This window comes from Squalius cephalus (assembly GCF_949319135.1).
Source record: "Squalius cephalus genome assembly, chromosome: 5".
Classification (NCBI taxonomy): domain Eukaryota; kingdom Metazoa; phylum Chordata; class Actinopteri; order Cypriniformes; family Leuciscidae; genus Squalius; species Squalius cephalus.
Genome location: NC_137126.1, coordinates 41,373,268 through 41,385,737, shown reverse-complemented (window position 1 = coordinate 41,385,737; position 12,470 = coordinate 41,373,268). Strand labels below are relative to the sequence as shown.

The following is a 12,470-nucleotide window of genomic DNA, read 5'->3' as shown; positions in this document are numbered from 1 at the left end:
GAAATCAAAAAGGACAGTTCTTGTTTATTTTTAATTTTTAAATTTTTTTTTGTTTTATGGAATATTGTAGTATTTATTATAAATGATTTTTCCATGAACACCTTTTTTTTTTACTCACATGCCCTCATAATCTTGAATAACTTCATTAAAATAACTTCCCCTTCCTCTTGCAATATATCTTCTCTTCTCTGATGACACGTTTACTTGCGTGAGGTCACGATCTAATCAAATCCAAATGGACAAAATCCAGTCCCGCCCTACATTTTTTTCCTGGCCGAAAAGCCGTTTCACTCATATACTATTGGAGATAAGCAGTCAGTATGGGCAATAGACAATAGTACAATAAAAGTTGGAAAAATGTTGTGCAAAATAAGAGCTGAGAAAATAAAAGAACTGTATGCGCAGACTATCTGTTCTTTCTGTCTGGTGTATCTCTATTGCAAGTGTAAAGTAAGTTCCTGGTTGTCAGTGACAACCCTGTTCACCAAACCCTTCACATGATGCAAGGCTGACAGATCTCTCTCACTCTTTATATCTCAAGTCTCAAGTCTCAATGTGTGACCATGGGGAGCCTTGGATTCATGTGGCTAGTTCTACCAGAAAGACTCAGAGAATAAATACTGTGACAATTATCCATTTATTAACAACCAAGCAAGCAATAAGATTCTTTGGCGTAGGCCCCGTCCGTAGCTCGCAATCTGAGGGTCCGGACTCTGCATATCCTGCCTGAAGACCAAGGCAGGGGCGCAGCCGACCCCCTGTGAGGTATGGAAGGAACCATCCTGGTGGTGGTGGGGAGGATGGAGGGAAGGATTTGACTTGGAGGTGGTGGGGAGGATGGTGGCGAATTGGAGCGTCAGCATCTGCGAACTCAAACATGAGTAAGTACCGATCTTTTATACCACAAGTGTTGGAATGTGATTGGATAGATAAAAGGTCAAGTGACGCACCAATTAAGTCTTCCTGGCAGAACTTTATGCTAAAGCTTCCATTTCTGTATTTGCTTATAGACAAGGAAGCAAACTCCTACTTTGCTATATACTCCAGATCATGGCATAAACACACCACAATCCAATTACATTCTCAGTCAAGCTGAAAAAAGCAGATATATACTGTATCTGTCATAATAAGGGTAAAAGCTGTGCAACTGATAGGACTTGAATAAAAAGGCATTAATAACAATTAAAACTTGAATATGTTTGAATGCCATTGATTAAAATTTGTCTCTTTCGAGGGGAGACTGGACTAGTTGTCACATGAGAGTTTTAACACAATTTCATGGCAATTCGTAATTTTAAGGTTTGGTGAAATGGTGGCTAATTCGTATGAATTTGTCCACTCTCATTCATGTTTTGTACAATCTGCTTCCGCCCCAGTGACAGGTTTAGCGGAGGCCCTTCATGCTTACTTTTGTCTAAAAATACACTTTTGTATGATTCACTTTGTATGAATTTATACAAAATCACCACCTTGTAAAACAGTTTTTCTGTGAGAGATTGGGTTGGAATTTTTCACTAGCCTATATAAGTTTCTATTTAAAAGTCCAGTTACAAAATTGTTTTTTTATGTAATAGGTTATTTGCTTCAGAAATACATGTATATACTGTATATGTCAGAAATGAAAATATATTTTGTGATTTGGCATACATTGGGGAAATAGCAGTTTTGAAGGTAGATTCTGTTCTCCTGCATTCTCAGGACAGTAATTTCTGTTTAAATGCATTAACTGATGAAATGTATACACTGAACGCAATAATTGTGAGTTGCTTTGGATAAAAGTGGCCGCCAAATTTGACAGCTATCCCTGGTTTTTCTGTGGTATCACTTAAATGCTGTTTACTGGGTGAGAGCAAAACTATACGAAAAGGCATTCAATCATGCTTTCATTCTTGATTTTTAATTGTCAATTGCTGAGCCACAAAGAGTTTTCCCAGTGTGATGACTTCAGTCACCTGCATAAATCAGTCGAAACTTGATATTCATAAGCAGGCCACTTGCTTCAACATTTTTTAATGCAGATATCTCATGAAAACTAATTTCTGTATGATGAAGAGATAGAATTGTCTATTAGTGCAACTGGGAACAAATTTTCAGAATTATGTTCTTGCCAGACAGATGTGCACAAAGCACACCAGTAAATCGAGCTGCCCAATCAAGAACATAATGGTGTAGCTGATTTGACTCCTCGTGCAAGAATCCGGTAATAAACATCTGATTTCCCAGATGAGTTTCTTTGGAGACTTATGGTAATGTCGGGAGAGGGTTATCACTTTCTTTGTGAGGGACATTTGGGTTTCAAGGGAATGAAGGCCCTTTACTGAACAAATACAATTGGCTCTTTCCAGCTCCCATTCGTCAGTGTGACAGTGCTTGTCCGATGGAAATGAATGGATAAATAGAGAGAACACATTTAGGTTGCAGATTATTCCTGGCGCATGGAGACAACTCTGACGCCAGGGAGACAGGACATGTTTGGCGGACTGTCTTTTGCAATGCATCAACTTGAACGCACACAAAAAAACAGGGGTTTTAAAACTTCAGACCAAGGACCCCCATAAATGATGATACCCAAGCACACTTCTCGTAAAAAGGCTTTATTTAAAAAAAAAAAAAAACTTCTCATTAAAACTCCAGTGTTTTATATAGAAAAATAGTATACATGATATTATACTGTTTTTTAAAATAAATAATTTCCTTTTATTTGTCATTGCACTAAAATAAAAACAAATTAAAACATTATCTGGAAAGGAAAACACGTACAGCAAATATTTTTTTCTACCCAATATTATAATATTAGGGAAACATTTTCAATTCAGTTTAGCATTTTAAAGTAATTATCTTTCCAATGGCGTTTTACAAATTAAAATGCCAAACTACTTTTCAATATACATTAAAAATTATAATAAAAATTATAGCCAGATATTTCTTAGAGATTCAGATTATTTCTTACTTTAAAAAAAAAAAAATATTTTTTAAATTAGAAATTCACTAACTTGAAATAGATCAGTCTGACTTTCCAAAAATACCTTCTCACGCTGTGCTGGTTTGCCTCTTGAGCTCTGACCTCCATTGTTTTATTATATCCCCCTGTGCCATCCACAGTTCTGTTACGCAACCCATAGAAATGGCATATTCATGGCAAATATGGGATTGATCAACATCAACATTGTACATTCTGATGAAAAATGAATCTGTTGATTATTGGTCCATACTGGCTGATTTAGTGAGTCTACTGGGTGAATCTGTGTTGAACTTCACATTCTCTTGTACAAGAAATTGAAAGTGCAGGTGATGACAGACTTTCTAAGTGAAATGAATCTGCAAATTTGATTCCTGAAAATGTTGACCAGCTGGATTAAATTTCATACCATGCTACATTTGTTTCATTTCTGACTGTCCTCTTCTTGGCCCCCCAAAAAAGTTATTTTCATTATCACATGGGATCCTTCATCCGAGTAGCATCACTCTTGGAGTGACACTTCCATCATAAATTACATGCCTCGCATTCCCCGTCGACCGCTTTCCTCCCAGAATCCACCAGGTGGCTGAACTAACAGCAATAAGTGTCTCTCTCCAGCGAACAAGCCGCCATATTGATCACTGCTCATGTTTCTTCTGAATCAATCTCCATCACCCAATGGCCATTTTCCACATCATATTTCTTTTCAATGGGAGACCGATGTTACTGAGACTTTGAGAAGGGGGAAGGGTCTCAAACAATGAGATTTCATCAAAGCAAAGGTCCCTAGTCCCCCCTCAAGGCACCACTGCTAATGCAACCCAACACATCACTGTCACACCTCTAGGTCTTTCGGGTGCAGAAAGACAACACTATCTGTAATGGATTTAAAAGATGTCAAAATAACTCAGGTGCCTTCGGCAATGGTCAGTTTCATTCCTTAGAAAACTTTCCCACTCTTAGAAACTCTTAGTAGCCTACTTTCCATTAGTGTTAACCAGTGTGCATTGAAGGGATAGTTCACTTAAAAATTTCAATTCTGTCATCATTTTCTCACCCTCAAGTTGTTCCAAACCTGTATTCATTTGCTTCTTCTGCTGAACACAAAAGAAGATATTTTGAAGAATGTCGGTTACCAAACAGTCGATGGGCCCCATTGACTTCCATAGTAGCCTATATTTTTTTCCCATACTATGGAATTTCCCATACTTTTCAGTTCATATACTGTATGCCAACACATTCTCATACCTAAGGCGTCACTTTTTGTCACTTTCAACCATGCTTCAATATCTGACGCTCAAAGCACCCTTTAGCGTCCATATGTGACGCTTCGGTTATGGGTAGGTTTAGGCGTCATGTAACTGACGCTTTCGGAAGCGTCAATATCTGACGCTCAAAGCACCCTTTAGCGTCAATATGTGACGCTTCGGTTGGGTAGGTTTAGGTCTGTGGTAGGGTTATGCGTCTCATATGGACGCTAAAGGGTGCTTTGAGCGTCAGATATTGAAGCATGGTTGAAAGTGACGCCTAAATATGATGTAGATACTAAATTAATAATTTATTACTTAATTAGTTACTGTTTTAGGGAGTAACGCAATATTGTAACACATTACTTTCAAAAGCAACGTTCCCCAACACTCCTCATAAGTGTTTTTGATTCACTAAAGAAATCGTTTGAGAACCGGCCTACGCTAGTCGCGCTGTATGTCTTTGATTCATCAAGAAAATCTGGCTCACATTCGGGAATGGGACTACACTGGTCGCTATGTAACAGTCATTCATTCAGTAATGGGACTACACTGGTCGTGCTGGAACTAAGAAGAACCAGCTCACGTTCAGGAATGGAACTACATTGGTTCGTTGAACTGAATGCTTCTGATTCACTAAAAAGAACTGGTTCATAAAAGCGATTCATTCAGTAACTGAGATACACATCTTACTATATTTTTCAGCAAGATTCAATTCAGTCAGCCATATAGGATTCAATCAGATACCTGATTGCAAGTTTTTCATTCACTCAGAAGAACCGACTCAAAAAAGTCATTTGTTTAGGAATTGAAATATACGCTGATCCTGTTGTCTGTTTGATTCACTAAAAGGAACCAATTCATACACTGTTAAAAATGATTTGGGCTTTTAGTCAGAAGGACTATTGTTGTCAAGTTGAGAGAACTCATTGCCCATTACAACACAGCAAGAAGAGTTACAACAACTTCAACTTGAAAAAAGCGCGGAAACTCATTAAAAACTCATAATAATCCGTTCAGTTCACTTCAGAAAATAGGTCAAGATGGACATTTCAACCAACACGCATGCGCCCGCAGTGACGTCACGCGCCATGATCAACTCTGGAAAATCCGAGCTGACCGCCATCTTTTTTCCTCGGAGCCGAGCCGTCCAAGTAAGTACATTTAAAATTGTTTTAACTTAGTTCATCTGTAATGTGCATTCGTCGTCTAATGTCTCTTCGTCTCAAATGATCCGTAAACATAACCTGTGATGAATATTTCATGTTCGTTCGTTTTTTGGAAATACGTTAGCATGTTAGCGCCGGAGTGTCACAGCAAGTATTTAATGTAACGTTAGGGTTGAGCATCATATTCGACATTAACAAGTATTCGGCACCGATAATATACTCTTATACAAGTGAAACGGTGCGAGACCTGTCCTCATTATTATGGAAAAATGTGTGAACAGTGGGAACATTATAACCGGGTCAACCCGCCAATTTACGTGACGTCGCGACTCGTACAAGAAGCTTTGCTCGCACTCAATCAACCTGACACAACATTAACAGACAGCGAGATAGCAAAAAAACACTGAGCACCGCCGTAGTGTTTGGACTATATTTTTTATGTTGAGTTAGATGCGGTATAAACACGTAGTGATAGGTGATTGTTTTCATGTGTAGTGATATGTGTGCCGTTACACTCTGTATCCATGGCAACGCGCAGCAGTGGGGGTGGGGTGAACGGTCGCGGAGACTGCCAGTTGGAGATCAGACATGGGTTTTTTGCAAGGGGGAAAGTAAAGTATGAAGAGTTACAACAACTTCAACTTGAAAAAAGCACGGAAACTCATTAAAAACTCATAATAATCCGTTCAGTTCACTTCAGAAAATAGTTCAAGGTGGACATTTCAACCAACACGCATGCGCCCGCAGTGACGTCACGCGCAATTTTCAACTCTTGAAAATCCGAGCTAACCGTCATCTTTTTTCCTCGGAGCCGAGCCGTCCAAGTAAGTACATTTAAAATTGTTTTAACTTAGTTCACCTGTTGGTAATGTGCATTCGTCGTCTAATGTCTCTCCGTCTCAAATGATCCGTAAACATAACCTGTGATGAATATTTCATGTTCGTTCGTTTTTTGGAAATACGTTAGCATGTTAGCGCCGGAGTGTCACAGCAAGTATTTAATGTAGGGTTGAGCCTCATATTCGACATTAACAAGTATTCGGCACGATAATATACTCATATACAAGTGAAACGGTGCGAGACCTGTCCTCATTATTATGGAAAAATGTGTGAACAGTGGGAACATTATAACCGGGTCAACCCGCCAATTTACGTGACGTAGCGACTCGTACAAGAAGCTTTGCTCGCACTCAATCAACAAATCAATTATTTGTCCATTGTTTATTTTTAAAGAAACCTGGCCTACATCGATGATGCAATGAATGCCACATACGCACTGAGAAGAAAGATGATCGTTGAAGAGGAGCCACCTGTGGCCGAAATGAGAGTGAGATGGCCTGCCCTTTTTACTGAAAGACAGGTAAAATGTGTACATTTTTTCTTAGTCATTTCAAAGTAGTAATGTTGTATTGTGTATATTGCAGGGCTCTATGCTAACATTCCTCCCATTGAGCACATGTGCTCCTTAAGTGAAATATTTGGGAGTAAAATTAAAAATTGTTTAAGTAACATTTATGTAACGCTTAAATAATGTTGAGGGTAAAACGTGACCCATTTTTACATTTGATAACAGTAAAAAACACCCTCAACAATTCAACTTATGACTGTAATTTGATGACTTATGATGTGACCCAGAATATAAAAACATGAAAATATATCATCTTTTTTTAATCAACAGACGCAAGCAATAACTTGCTCTGTTATGACTAACAGAATATTTGACACATTAAACATAAATTGATATTTCCTGTAGGCCACTCCTATATATTATGATATGAAATAGCCTAATGCTTGAACTGATATGAATTACATATTTTTATTTAACGTTAACTACTTAAATCATAGTAGTACATACTGATTTGTTAAACTTACAGCCTTGTTACTTAGCATGTATGAATTATCATGACAACTTAACAAAGCACTGACATATCAGTCTGATGTAAACATTAATAAAACTCAATAACCTGTCACACAAGCCAATCTGCCCGTCTGAGGACACAGATCGTTGAGGTTGAAGTTAATATTAATGAAATATGCACCTTGAGACAGGTCTCCGCTGTACGTCACATGTCTGACAACATGTCAGTTGTAGTGCTGAAATGTGAACATTTAGGTGACTTTTAACTTGAACTAAAACTGTAATGTTACTTCTCCACATAGATCGCCAAGGAATTCACCAGGCTCACTTCAATGGACATCAATAAATTCTATGAGGGTCTGGACAGCCATCTGCATAAACTTCTTTAGTTATTCCGGTTGAAGCGCTTCGAGGAAGTTCAAGACATGACATCCTTAATGGAGATTCTCGACAAGGATGTAAGTGCATATTTGTTGTAGTTGTGGTCCACATTAATTGTGCAACCCCACTGAGGAGAGGGACCAGGATGTAGATTATGACAGACAGTAAACCTCCTCTAATTAATGTACTTGGATTGGCATTAGGCTTGGCACAATAGTCGGTGTTACCGGTGTTACACGGTGTTCAGTCGCAACACTGGTTTCATCACTTGCCCACCGCAGCACCGTAAACATTTTTTTTAAAGCAATTACGCAGTATCATATTTTCTGTCACAGTTGACTAGCGTTGTATGATCACGCTCAACCATTCAATCGCGACAAAACAAGAGACCGCGTAAGTCCTGCCTATTACACGCGCACACACACACACACACACACACACACAGAAAATACGTGCGTCAGTATCGAGCTCTCTTTTCGGCCTTGAACAAAACATAACACACACAAATTATGCCAAAATGTCCGTTTTGTCGAGTGTCCTCATAAGAGCAAATGATTTAAATAATATCATAAATGAATGTAGAGATTTGTGAGAAAATGGGACGCCAGGAGGATTAGTATACCGGTAGCTTAATAATCATGAATGCACTCTCTTGTGTGCATGAATGAATCTTTTAACACATCTCCGGCGAACGGCTTCTTCATGCAAAAGAAAAACTCTTCATAAAGCGCAGTGAAATTCATGTGGCTTTTCCTGATGGAACGAGGTTGTTCATTAACTTAATTTTATACGTGCAATTCACACGAGCTCTAAACGAATGCGAGACTGCTGCGACAAAACTTTAGTCAAACTTTATTAATGAAACAAAATCAAGGGAATAGTTTCTTTAATGTATTTTTTATTTTGTTTTTTACCGGTTGGCCGGTCACACGGCTTTCATAGTTTTTAGTTAGGCTAGAGCGGAGACCAGGGCCGGGTTTCACGATGTATCTTAGCTCTTAAGAGCGTTCGTGCTACTTAAGAGTCGCTGTCCATTTGCGACGTGCTGAAATATAACCTTATATGCGTTTTTCATGAATAATAACGAACCCACCATTCACACACTGTGGTTGAATCCGAAATCGCGCCCCTCAAATAGGGCGTTATTGTTCTCAACATGATCTCAAGCAGTGAAAAATAGAGGACACTGACAACGCGCTGAAAGACAGGACCGAGCAGGTAGCCTAATATTTAATATGAAACAAAGTCTCAACTCTCAAATTTGGTCAGTCAGACAAAAATAAAATAGGCCTACCATTTTTTGGCTCTTTAATGTGTCGTGACAGATTGCCTCAGTTAAAGCCAATTTCAAATCCACCGAAGTTAATCAATAACTCTTCTGACTGCTTTGTCACACAAAAATGGTGGAGTTTGATTGGTCAGATCGCATGTCAATCAAATTCAATACGAATGATGAATTGACGCCATGTAAAAAAAAAAAAAAATCACATCACTCTAACACCCCCCACCCCCACGATGAAACCGGTAATACCGGTGTTGTCACAAGTCGATCAACCGGTGGGAGAATATTATCACCGTCACATCTCTAATAGGCATTTGATACAGACTGGATAAATAAGAAAATGGCTCTGTAAGATGGGAGTAGATGGAGAGAAGGCCAGAGTTCAAGTTACCTCTTTGAACTGAAAGCTCAGTTTCCGTCATTTGAGGGTTGACAAAAATCAGAGGTCTGATATCAACTGAATTCACGTATTGTGTTTTTGCAGGCATCAAACCAAAGGAAGAGAGCAGCAGCTTTCCAGGGACTGCCATGGAACATGAAGGAAAATCCTTCTACATTGATGAAGAAATGTGAGGTAAGCAGCAAAATGTTGTTTAATGATACAAAAACTAGTTCACAATGGGCATGGTTACACATCATTTCAGGCATCCTCTGTGTGGATACACTATATAGCAAAACATGTCTAAAGCACAGGCACCTTTTTGTTTTTTGTTTGTTTTTGCATGAAGCCAACAGATCCTGGGGAGGACTTCATCAAAGGAATGGTGATTGGAATCCTTTTGGTCGTTGAAGATGTGAAAGAGCCCCTTCCAGTTTCCTACAACGATGTTGCCATTGTCATTGAGGAAAAGATTGTCATGCGTCATCTTGGTGATGTACCCAACACTTTTGTGAACCTGATGGGCCTGCTTGTACATGCTGAACCTTGACTATCCAAAAGAGATGAAAATATACTTTTGAGGTGATTCAGCGCCTGTTCATGGGAATCGGGTCTGAGATGTGCACTCCCAGGGTCCACTCTCTAAAGAATAAACTGCTCAGTTAGAGGGATGGCTCAGGAGGATGTTTCTGCACACACACACGCACAGACACGCTCACTAACTCTCACACACTCATGCACATACAAGAACACACACACACACACACACACTTTCTTTCACACACACACCCACATTCATGCACACACTCACTCACACACACGCTCACTAACACACACACCCACATTCATGCACACACTCACTCACACACACGCAAAGACACGCTCACTAACTCTCTCTCTCACACACACACACACACACACTAACTCTCACACACACACACGCTCACTTACACACACACAAAAAATCACGCATTCACCCACACAAGCACTCACTCACACACACACACACACACACACACACACACACACACAAACACGCGCACACACACTCACACAAGCACACACACGCACAGACACGCTCACTAACTCTAACACACTCATGCACATACAAGCACACACACACACGCTCACTAACTCACACATACACACACTCATGCACATACACCCACACAAGCACACACACACACACACACACACACTCACACAAGCAATACAAATGTAGTAAGAGGAAATAAATGTAAAGCCCTTCTGTGGGTCACAACAGTTTGTTTTTATGTTCTAACAGATGTCTATTGCTCTCTGTGGAGGAAATGTCACTTGCAGACACTAATTTGTATTTTTTGTTGTAGAGCAAACATGAACATTTTTTTTTAATAAAGGTCTTTATTGAATTGGATTTCATCTCTTACTTTTTATATAATTTCATCTCTTACTTTTCAGCTATTTTTTCATGTGTTTTTCATGTGTTAATATTTAAGTTTGACTGGCCAATTCTCATGTAGATTTTTTGTAGATATTAGTTTGCTTAAATTTTTTAAATCTAGCAATTTTTTAAATCTAGCAATAAACTCAAGTAACTTAGCAATAGAGCGTGAGAAAAAAAATAATAATGTTGCCCTAACTTGATAAAACAAGTTAAACCAACATCTTTTTAGTTCTCTCAAGTAATGTTTTCCAGTCTACATTACTTGATACAGAAAGTTGAGTCAACAAATCGCGAGTTGTATCAATTATGTATTCCATGTTTAGCCAACTTGATTCACAGTTGTAGGAACTTGATCAAATAAATTCAACCAACATCTCTTAAAGTTATCTCAAATAATATTTTAAAGTCCAACTTACTTGATACAGGAAGTTGAGTAAACAGACGACTATAAGTTGACTCAAATTAACTCAGTCAAAGCAACAAGATGACTTGACTTAGTTAAGTTGAGTCAACTAATCTTTTTTTACAGTGTAGGGAAATCAGCCAAGACTGGTAGCTCTATATGTCCGGCAAATAAATTCAATAGTGCTCAGAATGCACGATCAAGAACTGCCAACAGAACCAAACTTTGTTCAAATCATCCATTCGTTTTTCTTAAAAATAGAACCGGAAATTTAAGAGGGTGATTTAGCCTAAGCACTAATTATTGAAACAAGAGTATAGTGCTTTAGATAGGCCTTGATTTACTCTAATAATGAGCTTTATATTTAGATACTCTATACAGGTGCTTTTTAGAGTCACCATAGTGGCTCTGAACTGTAAAACAGGGTTGAGTTTCTATTACTTTTCTTATCTCCAATGACCAGTCTCTCTCCAAAGCTCTTAAAGGGGTTTTTGGCCCAGAGAAAATTAATATTGACTTTCTATTGACACCAGACCATTGCTGAGTGTCTTCGGTATTACACCCAAATGCATTGTCCATTTCCCAGCGAGGCTGATTCAAATTTGTGGTCTAGCTCTTCAGAGTGTGCACCGAACCAGTTACTGAATGCAATGAAGAGAACTGTCTGTACGGCTCACCTCTAGATTATCCTATTCATTTAGATGGGCCCTTGACATTGAACACTATACTGACCATTTTAATTAAATTTTCACGGTATTAGAATCTAGGCTAATTCAAACCATTAAAAGGTCACCCAAAAGACGTAAATCACTAAGATTTATTGCACATGAATTATCCGTTGATATTCAACATGAAAACATTTCTCATTCTTGACATGTTATTAGAGTTGAATGCATCTGCATGCATTAAGTATACAGACATGTTAAATGCTTAATAATCAATTCCTGTTTTCCTCTGGTGTCATGCCTTAAATAACACACTGATGTTTGTTTGAAGAAATGAAGATAAAAAAGAAAAACTGCCTTGACAGTACCTTGTTAAGGCCCATTCAAAAAGCACACAGTAACTGGAAAACCTTTTTTTTTTTTTTTTTTTTGTCCAATAAATAACACTGTCTCCCTTTTTCCTCTTTAAAAAATCTGTCAGAAAGTTTCAAAAAAAATTTGCAGCATGTACTTGCCTTGTCTATAAAAATATCAATTTTCTATCCATTATGAAACACTACGCTTGTCAGCTTGAGTCGTCAAGGAATGATTCTTTCATCAAGCCTGCTCTGTTGAACAGCTTTTTAAAGCACACAATTGATGTTTGGATAAGAAGGTCTTTTCATTGAAAGGTGGCCTAAAGTGACAAGTTTTAGCAAAGG

The 12,470-nt window shown here is 38.4% G+C and overlaps 1 protein-coding gene across 1 annotated transcript; it reads left to right on the top strand.

The window, feature by feature from the left end:
- Positions 1–7,475: 7,475 nt before the first annotated feature.
- On the top strand, positions 7,476–10,038 carry LOC307159503 (uncharacterized protein). The gene is made up of 3 exons (XM_079872911.1): positions 7,476–7,691; positions 9,381–9,470; positions 9,625–10,038. The coding sequence occupies exons 1-3, from the start codon at positions 7,659–7,661 to the stop codon at positions 9,823–9,825; spliced, it is 324 nt and encodes a 107-aa protein (XP_079729037.1). The 5' UTR covers positions 7,476–7,658; the 3' UTR covers positions 9,826–10,038.
- Positions 10,039–12,470: the final 2,432 nt, after the last annotated feature.

Bases quoted from the DNA above. Each gene is read 5' to 3' on its own strand.
- LOC307159503 (XM_079872911.1), top strand. From the start codon at position 7,659: ATGACATCCTTAATGGAGATTCTCGACAAGGAT. The intron at 7,692-9,380 runs GTAAGTGCATAT...GTGTTTTTGCAG, and splicing joins TGGAGATTCTCGACAAGGAT to GCATCAAACCAAAGGAAGAG. The intron at 9,471-9,624 runs GTAAGCAGCAAA...TTTTGCATGAAG, and splicing joins CATTGATGAAGAAATGTGAG to CCAACAGATCCTGGGGAGGA.